Source organism: Echinops telfairi, unplaced genomic scaffold (genome assembly GCF_000313985.2).
Source record: "Echinops telfairi isolate 266 unplaced genomic scaffold, ASM31398v2 ScPeMD7_23;HRSCAF=83, whole genome shotgun sequence".
Lineage (NCBI taxonomy): Eukaryota > Metazoa > Chordata > Mammalia > Afrosoricida > Tenrecidae > Echinops > Echinops telfairi.
Genome location: NW_022103920.1, coordinates 7148504 through 7162064, shown reverse-complemented (window position 1 = coordinate 7162064; position 13561 = coordinate 7148504). Strand labels below are relative to the sequence as shown.

At 50.1% G+C, this 13561-nt stretch overlaps 1 protein-coding gene across 1 annotated transcript in view; it reads left to right on the top strand.

The window, feature by feature from the left end:
* UBN2 (ubinuclein 2) overlaps positions 1–13561 on the top strand; it is a 63961-nt gene that overhangs the window by 3669 nt on the left and 46731 nt on the right. The window contains exon 4 of the mRNA XM_045288914.1: positions 2426–2524. Coding sequence (XP_045144849.1) covers positions 2426–2524 — 99 coding nt within the window. The remainder of the gene's footprint in view (positions 1–2425; positions 2525–13561) is intronic.

The window sequence follows — 13561 nt, the reverse complement described above, 5'->3', positions numbered from 1 at the left end:
GCCCAGTTAGTCTTTTGGGGGATATTGTAATGTTTTCAAAATTGACGCAATTTTGAGTTGCTGCCTTTGAGCAGCGTATATACCATGTAGCAGACTGAGAGTGAAAGGGGAAAGCAATTTTGAAAATCAAAAATTTTGCAAAAGGTTATAAAATTTGAAGTTGCTGCTGATCCCTGAGTACGTTTTTCACTCTGTTGGATATGGGGCTACTAACATGGGTAAATACCATCTAGATTAGGGTTGATTAGATCAGCCCCATTCATAACTACTGCGTGCACAGTAGACCCACAAACAATCAGCAGTTTTCTTTACTAAGGAGGAAACCCACGTTTGGTCAGCGCATGTGGCCTATAAAACATGACAGAGCAAACTACCTCCCTGTTATCCTGCCCCGGCCTGGCTAGTCCTTCACCTTCTTGTCTCTGTAGGGTTGACCCAGCATTTCAGGGGCCCAGGATGGTAGCGGTGGTGGTGGGGGTGGGTGGGGGGTCCTTTGCCCTAAAAACCGAGTTCCTCACCATCTGGACTGAAGAGTGTTAATACATTTTTGAAATCTCGTTTGTCGATGACAGATGCAAAATAAATGTTTTTTCTAACTCTTCTAGTCATCCAGAAAGTCCATTACCCAGAATGCTAGTTAAGCATCTGCTGTCAAAATAAAACTGAGCGATGGTTAGTAGTGTGGTACTCTAGCTCCTGTGAGAATTCTGTGGAAACCCAATACTTGTCCCGTGGCACATTTTTGTATGGACTTATTTCTCAAAAGCAGCCTTAAGATCAGTGGACATAAGTGCTGCATTCATTTCCCATGTGGGTGGTTAGAACTTTAATATCTTTAAATCACTTTCTTCATAAGAAACATAAAGACGCTTATTAGAGCCTCCATTTCAGGGAGGACAAGGGTTCTTGATTGTGAAAGGGAGTCACTTGTCCTATTGTCTATCAAAAGTAAATAAGGACGGACTTTTTGATGCCTCGATAAAATCTCCATAAAACATCTTACAGACAACATGAAGATGCTTCTGTCTAAAAGCAGGCACAACACAGCAGGCTGGAACTAAGGGACCTGTCGGGACAGTGTGCAATGGCCAGGCTAGATCACTGTCCTCAACTGTGGCCTCCAGTTAGACCAGGCTCACCTGAGCAGGACCACCCTTCTTAAGCTCAGTATCAGTCCATTCCCGACACTCGGGTTGCCTTTCAGGTCCTGTGCCTAAGGGCCATTGGGAACGCCGTAGTAGTCTGTGTTCACTGCTTATTCGACCCGAGCCAAACCAAAGCAAAGCCCCCGTGGGTTTCCGGGACTGTAAATCTTTAAGGGGTGGAAAACCTTGTCTCCTGCTTGTTCCAACAGTAATTGGTCCTAAAGGTAGTTCCTTTACGCTCTGAGGGGTGTCACCGTTTGCTCGTGCCCGGTGCCGTGAGCTGGTGTGGCGTCGTTCTGCCCGTCCTTTCTGCCATCTTTTTTAGACGGAGGCTGTCTCAGCCTTTGCGACTCCTAAGGCAGCGTTGTACGGCTCCACAGGCTTCTGAGGTGGCTGGCCGTTACCAAAGCAGACAGCCACATCTCCTGTCCCCTGGGGAGGCTGGTGGCTTCAGACTGCTCACACTGGGGTTGCCAGCCCAGCCCAGCACTAAGCACTGCCCAACCAGGGCTCTTCACCACTGTCAGGATCAGCCACATCTGTATCCAGTAGTTCAACTGTAATATCCTTGCGTTTTAGATAGTTGGCGGTGTTACTTCAGTTCCCACACCTAGCCTCTTTTTATTATTTTTACAACTTTCTGCTCGATTGTCAATAACTAGATGATAATTTTTACCCATAAGTGTTTTTTTCCCCCCTTTTGTTTTGATATGTGTATTTAAAAAAGCCTGTACATGAGGGTGCTTTGAACCATTTGTGGGAGAACTCCATTACCCTTTCATCCCATTTCCCCCACGGTGCAGACGTGTCTGTTCGGATGGACTTGTTTGGGTGAATGGACGGTGAGTGCATGCGGCGTGTAAGCCAGCCCCTGTTGGAGTGACCCCTCTGCTAGAAGGGCACTAGCAACATGATGACCCTTTTACAGCACTGCCGCACCGACTTGTTGAACATAATAATGTGTGCTCCCCCCAATGGCCGATGCTGGTCTCGGCAGCAAGCCTGGAGCCCGCTCAACTGCAGATCATCAAGTGATGCCCCTAGGCAGGTGACTGAGCGCCGGGCACTTGGTCTAGATCTAGAAGTGGTTTTAGAAGCATTTCTGGCCTAAAGCAGCTCATCGTGTTCAGGAAGGTGTGATCGGGAGTTTTCTAGGTGTTTGTGGAGGAATCCCATTATCTTTTGATCCCATTTTCCCACAAAATAGTTGAAACCCTCTTGTACGTTCAACTCTGGTTGAAGCCATATGAATGCTTCTACTTCTCTTTCCATTCACACAGAATCAGAAGAAGTCCATTCCGACAGAAGACCCATTTATTGATGAACATCGGGAGAGAGAAGAGGTTGAAATGTTGGCTAAGAAGTTTGAAATGAAATATGTGAGTATAAAAATCAGTGTTTGCTGAGGGTCTGTTTCATCGCTGGGGCTGGTTGGGTGGGCTTATAATGCCCACCTCCTATTTGTCCTCACAAATGGAATCAACTGAATAGTGGGACACCACGCTACCACCTTCCTGTTGTGTAAGTTGATTCCCTCTCCCAGGCTGTCATTTTTATGGAAGCAGACTGCCACCCCTTTCTCCCACAGAGTGTCTGCTGGGTTCGAACTATCGAACTATCAGTTAGCAGCCAAGTGCATTAATCATTGCACCCAGCAGGGCTCCTGAACGGCTAGACGTCAGATCGAAATTCCAATAGCTTCGTGGTGGTTAGAATAGTAAATGATTCCTTCTGTAGTTTAGGTAGTTTGCTTGACATATCTCCCGCCGTTCTGATAAAACTGCGAGTATTGACCACGTTTTATAGATGAAGGCGCTGAGACTGAGCTCAGTGTAAGGTGAAGTAAGTGATCTGAGATGGCAGAGTGGCAAGAAATAGGCTGCACACCAGGCCTGTCCAGCTGTCACCCCGTGCCTTTCCCGCTGGCCCCAGGGAGCAACGCTGCCGTGATCCCCAGCGTGATGGTCCTCACACCTTCCTGCCTTTTGAGGATTCAAGGGCATGAAGGTGTATGCGTCCAGACCTCTCAGGTCAGATGCAATTAGAAGCAGCATGAAACTTTGAAAGGGTTCCCCTTGCCTTAAAAATTCATGAACATTTTATGTTCTGTGCCACAACCTTTTGGTGTTTGTTTTCATGTAGAAAATCATTTTCAATGACCTGGCTGTTAAGTTGCTTATTTTTCATGGGGTTTCCTAGTACAGTTGACTGGGTAGACTCAATCCTCACGCGAGTTCCTCTTGTGATTTTAACTCCCTGTCAAGCTTTGCTGGAACATGTCGCCGTTGAGAAACAGAATTTCTCCCGCCAGGCCCGCCTGCTTCCCTGTGGAGTACTCACTGCCACAGCCGACCTGGCCCTGCCCCCCATCCCTATGACGCTCAGAATCCAAGGACTCGAGATCCGAGATCCGGAGACTGGGGTGGGACTGGCCCGCCTGGAGTGCCAGTCAGCTACTAGGCCGTGCTTTCCACCCCTCACTGTGTCCTCTCGGTGAGGTGGTTCCCTTCACAGCTTTCTTGGAGGGGTTCATACTTGTTGAAGGTCTTCCTGGGTCTTTATGCTGTGACTATGTAATAATAAACATAGAGTAGGCTAGTGGGTATTTTGACAGTAGATTTAGCCAAAGCTGTTATTCACAATTACTTGTAGAGTTTAATTATAATACACGTGATCAGATAGCACTGTATAATGATGTATCAAGCTTGAAAGTATATACTGCCTGTTTCTGATACAAGCTAATCCATTGGCTAAATGTACTATTTTAACCAAGCACTACATTTAGGTGGTTTAAAATGTATAGATGTGTCGTCACCCCCCCGCCCCCCAGCCCCTTGCCTATTACCAAAAAACCCACCCCCTGCTCTGTGTTTTCATTTACTGTCATGGAGGTGTTTTCATACAAGACAGAGAAAGCACTCGCTCACACTCTTTGTTCCACAAGGCTTCCTGGTATGCCATATATGAAAATGCCACTGTTTATGTGACCAAGTTGTTGTGATCAGCTCCAGAAGTTTGCTCGTATAAGTAGTGCTATAGTAAGTGACTTCGGAGTGTGGGTTCCTAGAAGTGGGATCGTTGAAGTCGAAGGAGCGAGCGTGTAAAGTCATGTGAGCACTGCCAGGCCTCGGGCCTCTGCGGGGGGGGGGGGTGTCTGTGTGACTCCAAGGTGCTGGAGGTCCCGCTTCGAAACCAGCCTTCCACTCCTGGAGCAGCTGCCCAGTGGTTGGGGTCCGACAGGGAGGGCTGGACCGGAAGTACAGAGCCCTCAAGGCTCAGGCTGCTCTGGGGGTTTCAAGGGGACTCAGAGGGGTGCCCATTGTTGGAGGCTGGTGTCCAGCCCAGAGGATGGCTGATTTCTCAGGAGTGGCTGCCTCGCCTTCAGGTGAGTGGCGCGGAGCAGAGGCCATGGTGGCTCTGGGAGGGTTAGAACAGCAGGCTGCCCAGCGGAGCCTGTCATCAATGGCCCCTGGCCTGAGTTGGGGCGCTTGGGTGTTTAATGCCTCAGTTTCTTGTCAGAGGACAGATACCAACATCATAGCTCACAGTTTTTGCCTACATCAGATGGAAAAACGGGTGGTTATGCATGTAAAATAACCGAGTGCTCGCGAAATGTGGGGTCCTGATTGGCAGCTACATTCATCACCCTCTGTGCTCCCGACCTGGCAGGAGGGCTCTGTCCCCTCCTCTTCTGAACTCCATGGGGACTCAGGGTCATGGTCTCCTGTGGGGTATTAACTTTTGGTCATAGGCCACCCTGGTGACTGAGCTTTCAGCTCAGCCCTGCTGTTACTAATGTCCTTGCTCCTCCATCCTTTGAACGCTCGGTCCAGATGCTGTGTAACCTGTGTGACCTTAAAGGCCACACCAGGTCATCTGGGACCTTTGAGAAAATGATTGGGCTGTGACCTGGGTGAAGTGCCATCCAGCTCGAGATGCTCAAAGCGAGCAAGTGGAGGTCTTTCTTGGTATCCTGTGGCACAGAGGGAGTCCCTGCGGGTGCCCACAGGCCCCCACCATTCAGACCCAAGGTCTGCACATTGCACCTGTCCCAGTGAACAGCGTGGGCTTCAGTGTGCCAGAACTTTCCACTTCTCCAAAGGTGGAAGCCAGGATTTTCCTCTGACATCTTTTTATCCTGGCTTGTCATTGAAACTGCTTCTAGTGAGCCCTGGTCAGCCCTGAGCCCTGGTTGGAGATAGGGCAGACTTGCCACACAGTGTTCTTTTCTCATGCATTTACTCCTCACTCAGTTGCCTTTACAGCCTGCCTTGTTTCCCTGTGAGCAGAGTGGGTGGGGACATGTGGGGGAGCGCATGCCATTTCCACTGTCAAGGGGAATGTGTTTGTAGGACGTGTCCTGGAACTGCAGGCATTAAATCCTAGCTAAGGCGAAAATTAAATCCTAGCTATGGCCTATGACCTGGGGCGCAGGCAGTTCTGGGAGTTAGTTGTGTGATTCGCTGCGGCAGGGATGTGGGCAATGCTGATTCAGTTGTATGGTTCAGTTGTGGGGGTAGCTGAGGCAGGGATGGGATGTGGCTGGTAGTACTGGTGACTGTGCTGAGGCAGGAGAGGGTGGCAGGAGTGGAATGTGAGGTGGGAGGAAGGGAGGCAGGCAGAACCACAGATGGGTCTCAGGAGGGGCCTTCTCTTGCAGCAGCTGCCCCAGGAAGAGCGGGCGAGAGGGTCCTGGTTGTTGAAATGCACTGGCGGCAGAAATTACTCAGCAGTTACCCCGCAGTTGGTATCCTCTCATGGTGAGCCATGTGTCAGCGTAGAACCGCCCTCCCCAGCGACTGACCCTTTGGACGATCACCAGGCCTTTCTTCTGAGGCCTTTCTGGGTGGACTCGACCTCCAGCCTTTGGGGGGCATGCTGCTTGTGTTCCCACCTGTAGCTCCCTGGGAAATGACAGGGAGTGTAAAATGCTCAGTGAAAGGAGCTCCTGGTTTCTCCTCTGCTCGTCCTGTGCTGTTTATCCCCGGCCCTTTTCCTGTTGTGCTGTGCTCTGGCTCTGGTAACGGGGCAAGGTGTAGCACTGCACATGAGTGTAAGCCCCGACGTATTGCTACTCGGCTCCCAATTCAGACATACACGGCCTTATTCCAAGCCAAACACGTTCAAACGTGTCTGTGTGAACAGTGCATGGCTACAGCCACGTTCTCAGCAGTGCCCTTCTTGAATCTCACTGGGTCCAGGGTGACTCAGAAAAACAGGCCAGTCCAGACAGTGACTTCTGAAGGATTTGCTGGGCCTGCTAAATTCAAGGCAGAGAGGGCAGCCCAGAAGCTGTTGGTGAATATTTTTTGGGATTCTAAAGGAGTCACCTTGATTTGCCCAAAGGACACAAAGTGATCAGGAGGGCTCGTTAGGAAGAAGTTTCAGGAAAATTGAAAACTGCTCCTTCTTCTGGGGTAGCAAGGGCTCTCTTAGGAGCATTTCTTTTTTAAAAAAATTTTTTTAAACATTTTATTAGGGGCTCATACAACTGTTATCGCAATCCATACACACATCAATTGTGTAAAGTGCATTTGTACATCATTCTCAAAACATTTTCTCTCCACTTAAACCCCCGACATTAGATCCTCATTTTTCTCCTCAGGACCATCTCTTTGGGAAACATAGCCCATCACCCTCCAGCCCGGCTTTTGCCCCTTCAGACTTTTTGTTCCCCAGACTCAGACACATTGAAAAGGAACACTTGAGTCTTCCTGGGATCCCCAAACTGCTGCTTTGGTGTGGTGGAAGTCAAGGCGCACCGAATGCGTCAGGGAAAAGTTAGCCAAAGAATCCCCTCTTTCAGAAATGTCTGGACCTAGATGGAGGAGATGTTGAGAAAGTAACACTTCAGATTTTGGTATTTCCTGCTGTAAAAAAGGGTTTCTATGTTTTTTTAGCAGTGTTTTTTGGCTTAGCCTCATAAATCTTACTAAATACCACGCAAGCCTGGGATCTGGCATGTCTGTTCCTGTAGGCTCCAAACGAGTCTTGTTGGTTCTCGTGGCAGGGATGCGGGTCCCAAAGGCCTCGGCCTCTCCTCCACCCTGGGGTCCAGACTAGAGCCCAGCGTTCGGGTGGCCTCGGTGCTCTCCTGGGCCGTGCTTTCCGACGGGGAATGAGGCTGCCCGTGTTCTCTTCACCGTATAAGACAAGAGAGCGCCTGGGGTGGGGGAAAGGTTTCTTGTAGTAGTTTCCCTCCCTCTCTTAGCCCAGTCATTTCAGAAGACCATGCGAGCCTGAGATGGGCTTTGCATTCAGGAATCTAAACCATCGGGACTCTGGACGGCTCTGAGGAGGAAGGAGGGCGTCCTGCATTCTGCGGCATCCTTCCCATTCATGCCACGCTGTGACTTGAGTGGAGAGACTGTGGACTCTCCAAAGCCCCGGAGAGTCCAGTGAGGATGAGCCTTGATCTCACTGTACAAAGTGACTGTGGCGGTCACACGTACCACAGCTGCTCACAGGGGCACTATTGGTTTTGCTCAGAAACAAAGCCACTCTATAAATACTCTGGTTTCTTTCTGGGGTTGTTTTGAAAACTGCTTCTGTCTAGAGATTTTTAAAGGATGGCAACGTCTTGGAAACAGATACTGCACACAAATAATAACTCAGATGAGTGGATGGTTTACAAAACCTTCTCTCAAAGGTGAAACGGAGGCAGGTAGAGTTTACAAAGAAGCCCTTCTTCATTCTTCCTGGGACTTGTGTGAATTTGACTGGTCTCCTATCGGCCCCATCATCTACTTTGTTGGACCTTGTGTCGCCTCTGGTCCCTCAGGGCAAGGGGGTGTGTTTGGGCAGATGGGTGAATACCACCACAAAATGAGATGGCTGTGTCACCCACAGACAGAGAGCATAATCGCCGGCTAAACAGATGGAGGCTGTCTGACATAAGGGCGGGTTCCAGCTCAGACCTTTATTTCCTCATGGCAGTCCCTGCTGGTCATCCTAGGCCGTGCCTTGCCCTGTTAATTCTTGGCCTCGCTCGGTGAAATCAGTTCACCTAAACCCTCTTAGCCCCCGAGGAGCAGGTGAGGAGCAGCAGCTTCCCAGGTCCCAGGCTGCGTGCTGACTGAGAAGTCGGCCTGCTCTCTCGGCTCTGCAGCCAGCCTGGCCTGCCCCGGCGCTGTCCTTCTACCACTTGAAGTGCTGCTCCTTTTCCTCTGCCCGGTGGAGGAAACGGGGAGTGATGGAGAAAGAGAAGTTAGTAAGTGACAGGGCTGGGTCCCTGGGGGGTGTGACTGGGGGGTGTTGAATTTTCAGTGAGTGAGCGCATGCCTGCTGGGTCCTCGTGCGTCTCCCTGCTGGGTCCGTCTTGTTTGCTTGCCCCGATCGAGTTTCAGTGTAATCGGACTGCATTGGGTTGGCTTGACACACTGATCATCAGGTTAAGCAGGTACTAATGACTCAGAAGGTCTGCTCTGCCGGCTGAGTCACAGCACACCGATGCCCTGGAGGGGCTCATGGCAAGGCCTTCTTCCATGTAGGCCTGGCACCCCTCACGGGGCTTGTTGTCAGTGGGTTTGTGTAAGAAGTAAAGGTATGTTTTTATGAGGTGCGTTGAATGTGTAAGCTGTGTAATACAAACAGTAACAAAGGCCCAGCGGCTGTATCAGGCCAGCCTTGGATCCTGCTGTGGCTGTGGAGTGTTCTTGCCCAGAATGCTGAGAAAGGGCAGCTCGCACTAGGCCTTGCAGGCGAGACCCTGTCATGCCACCCTTTAGGCGGAAGCTTATTTCTGGATTAATTGAGGCAGACTTTCTTGGCAGCTGCTGAAAGCTTGGTTCCAGGCCTTCCACTCAGCACCACGGACACTGAGGTTTGAGGATAGACAGGTGGGTGGGTGGGCAGACGGAGGCAGGAGGAAGGTTCAGCTTTCTCCAGGGTGCGCTCAGAAGGAAGCAAAGGAGAACCCCACCAGCAGACTCGTGGCCTCTGTGAAGGAGGGGCCAGGGCAGCAGATGACAGGACCCCATGAGTTGGAAGAACAAAGCCTTGTAACCCCCGTTCGCTGCTCGGGTGTGTGTGGGGGGTCCAATTCAGGTTTTCCAAGGCTGGGTCCCCACAGTGACCCTGGTAGGTAGACCCATTTGAGATGGATTTCAAAGATCTGAAAGGCAGGGATTGAAATGTGACAGTCCAGACCGAAGAAAGTGAACTTCTTGTTTCATAGCGCTCTTGTAATTAATGAAAGCTTGAGAGAGACAAAGATAATAAATACAGTGAGAAGTACAAGCCGTTACGAACATGGTGCGTACAAGTTACAGTTTGTACCAGTTATGAACAAGATCCACTCCTGGGTCTGCCTTTCAAACTGGATTTGTAGGTAAGTCAGAACAGGCAACATAAAGCTCTTTGTCAAATGTTTGTCTCAGTACATAGTATGCGTTTTACCTTATTATGCACATAAAACACATTAGCAGCACTTCCAAATACACGGAAACATCTTGCACATGATAATGCAGTGTGTGATGGTGATACGGTAATGATGAAAGTAAGCACTGTACTGAAGACAGAGTGTATGTGATGTAGGTGTACAACATTGTAAAATAAGTTCGTACAGAAATAGTTCTTACAACAGTTTGGATAGAGGACAGCAAAAAAGATCACCATTAAAGCTTACCGTGTGCGCCTGTCTCATCAGAGCTTTGTGTATCTGCAGGGGCATCTGTGAGGTGACACTAGGGCGTTGGTAATTGGATGATACGGGCGACGGTGGTGGAGTAAGGGGGAGATGCTGCTGGTGCCCGCAAGGTGGGCCGGGGGTGGTTCTGTTGTGGGAGAGGCCAGTGTACTGCTGGCCGCAGCTCCTTGCAGCAGGCCTTTGGCATGTGCAGTTTTTCTTTTTCTCTTCCCAAGTGGTCCTGCAGCAGGTGAGGCCTTGATGACGGCTTGGTGCTCTGCTTCAGTGAGATGGAGACACTGACTGCTCCAGACGGCTCGGTTCTCCAGTCGGGGTAGGCCAGTGTTTGCCTCAGGTGGCACCAGCTGTTGCTCTAGTTCCATCAGGTCTTTCTTGGGAGTTAAGTGCTGTGTACGCGCGAGTATAAGCCTAGTTTTCCAGCACTTTTTAATGCAGTTTTTGTGGTAAAATTAGGTGCCTTAGCTGATATTCGGGTCGGCTTCTATTTTAGTATATACGGTAACTGCCTGGCGGTTGTTGGTTACTGGTCCCAGCTGCAGCTGGCTGGGCTTTGGTGATGCTCACCTGCAAACCCCTGAAAAGCAGGGAAGAATTGGGCATACAGTGAGTTTCTTCCACACTGTCTTCCTATTTGGTAGCCTCACTCCATCCCAACAATCAGCAGTGTTTATGGTGGCATCATAGGTGTTACCATTCCTGCAGGTCTCCCCAAAGCTCACCCAGCTTCCTGGGGAATGCAGATTGGTCACAGGAAAAGTCCACCGTCAATTGTGGGCCTTTAAAAAGGAGGCTGTGGCTCCCTGATCCAGTGGCTGAGCAGCAGCGTGTTGGGCGCTAGAAATAGGACTCTTGCATTGGTGGGAAGGTCAACTAAAGGGTTTGGTTGTACAACTGTGTTGTCGGGCACATGAGGAATCATGGCCAATGACATTCAACAGCAGGGACAAGATAGTGCAAGCAGCAATCTCCAGAGATAGCACGTGTCACCAAGCCTTTGCCTTTTGCCTTTGAGCAGTGTTGAAGGCGTGCCTTCACGACAGCACGAGCACACTGAAACCCAGCTCGCTGCCGCAGACAAAACGCAGCGCCGGGAGAACTGCTCCTGTGGGTTTCTGAGACTGACTCTCAGGGGCAGAAAGAAAGCCTCTGCTTTCCCACGCAGAGTGGCTGGTGGTTTGAAATGGCTGACTTGTGCCCCGTGTGCAACCTACTGCACCACCAGAGAAGTGCCCTCACATTTAGGGAGTGAGACAAAGCCAGAGGCTGGAGCTTGTGAGCCCCAAGCAGTCGTGCTCTGAGGATCCTGGTAGCCTAGCCTCCCGTTGCCTTAAGTCATGGTGGACTCTCTCTTCTTTGGAAATGCAGCTCCTTTCAGGCATTACTCCCCCCACCCCCACCCCGAAACAAGCCCGTCGAGTTTACATGAAATCTTTGCTGTGGCAAATAACCTTCGTCCTAGTCATCTTTTCCAGTGCTTCAGGAAAAGCACTCATGACACTTAGGCTGGCCCTTGGTGCTGCGCCTTGCCTCGAATGGCGCAGAAGTCCCCACTCACTTCCGAACGGTTGACCCGGAGTTCTTCGTCCTGGTTCCCTTCACTTGCCCCGTGAAGTCATTGTGTTAAACGATCTCACGACAGTCAGGCTAATGGGCATCTAGCTTACCGTCTACCCAGATTATCGATAGCCTTTCCATTTCAGTCATTTCACCTCCACGCTGCCCGTTACAGATCGTTGTAGCTTTTGTTGGGACAGAGCCTCTCACTTGCTCCGTTATTCTCATTTTATCCTTTCTTGTGACTGTGTGACTGCAGGGACCAGTGGTGTGTGTCAGCTCCTTCTGATTGATTCAGATTTCCACTTGGTTTTCAGTCGCTATGGTTGCCCTCAGAAAGGGAAAGGTGCACAACATCTTCCTTGAACCACTGAAGCAGTGGAGCATTTTCATGGCATTTCGTGTGTTTGTGAGTGTGAACATGTGTTACACTCCAGGTTTTGATACCGAAGGCTTTATGGCAGGGCGTTCTTAACCTGGGCCTGACTGTAAGCCTCCCACTTACCATTCGTTACCAGATACTCTGTCCCCCCGGAGATCAGCTCTCTCTGTATGTAGATTATTTCAAATGGTGTTGGTGGTTAGTTGTAAAAGAGTATCTAAGTCTAGATCAATTAAAGGAAAATTAAAGACACCCACCTGTGGGGGAGCCCTGGTGAGACGTTGGGATAACCCAGAGGCCCACAGGGTAAACCCACCCACTGCTTGTCGGGAGACAGCGGCGGCTGCCTGCCACATCTTCACAGCCACTAAAGCCCCGTGGGACGAGCGGTTCCAGCCTGCCGAGTCAGGATCAGCTCAGGGTGTCAGTCGGCAGTCGGACGCTTTCATGTGTGCTCATTTCTCCTCCTTTCAGTCACTCCAGTAATGCATGTTACTTTCCTGCTTTCAGAATGCCTTCAGATAGCGCACATTGCGTGAGAGTCCTCCGTCACCACCTGAATCCCTTTCCATTGCTGACAGCTGGGGTGGCGTCCCCTCCGAGCCAGAGTAGCCGTGTTCTGCCGGTTTACTGCTCACGCTCTCTGACACCTTTCCAAATGCCACATAAACATTGATGATTCCTTTACTGAGACTAGTGTAGGCTGAGTGGAACATTCAGTGAAGTTTTTTTTCTGTATTTAACCATACCGTTCTACAATGGTGCCTTTAGTTGAAAGTGTTCACATCGTCTGTATAGAGTGGGTGTCATTTATCTCTGTCCCTGTTAGAATACTTGGTGAAGATGGTATGCTTTTCAGTCGGGTAGATTCAGGGAGCCAGGTGACTCAGCGTGGAGCTAGGCAATCAACAGGCCCAGAAAGTGAGTTGCAACACCAGGGAGCTCCGTCAGTCATTCGAGACCCAAAGAGCAGCATCCATCGACCCGAGGATGGAGCGGCAGACAGGGGCTCAGGAAAGAAGGAAGGATGGAGAGAGCAAACACGAGGAGTGAGAAATAGGCGGTACATTTCGGGGATTGGGATCCAGGTCACAAAGCAGGATGTGTAGGAGCTGTTCTATAGAAAGCCAGTGCCCTGTAGACATCCACCCTTTCTAAGAAAATGTTTACAAGTTTGTGTGTATGTGTTTGTGTCCATAAGCAGCTACTCATGGCAACGGAGCCATTTCCTTTTTGAAATGTCCCTAGGTCAAGCTTACAAGCAGCTAGTTTACGCTTAGGTGAAGAATACTTTAGGTGAGCAGTGAAAGGTATTTTCTTTTTTAATTTGCCTGTGTCTCGGAAAAGGTTTAAAACTTGTACTCAGCTGTGAAGGGCGGGGTGAACCAGAGGGGACTGAGAGACATTCCAAATAAGGGGAAAACATGAGGGAAGATAAGCAGATAGGCTGAGAGGAGAGAGGAGGGGGCATCAGAATGGCTCTCCGTGTGCAAGTTGGAGCGTTGTAAGGAAACCGTCAGAGGTGCTTGCAGTCCATGTGTCAAAGGCGTTTAAAGCCATATTAAGGGCTCTGGATGTATGTAGTTTGGTGTGCAGGGTGCAGGAGGAGCGGCTGGCTAAGGCGTCCCTGTATGAAGTGGAATACAAGGGACCGGCATTGGGTGGGATGGAAAAGAAGTGTGAAGGACCAAGGTGTGCCTGGGGAGTCGGTGTCGAATTGATGAGGTTTGGGTTTTTTTGGACATTACTGAAGTGTAATTTTGATAAAGCACCTCACCCATTTGCGGCTTACAGTTGGATGAGCTTTGATAAGTGTGCTTGGTGTCCGGCCCC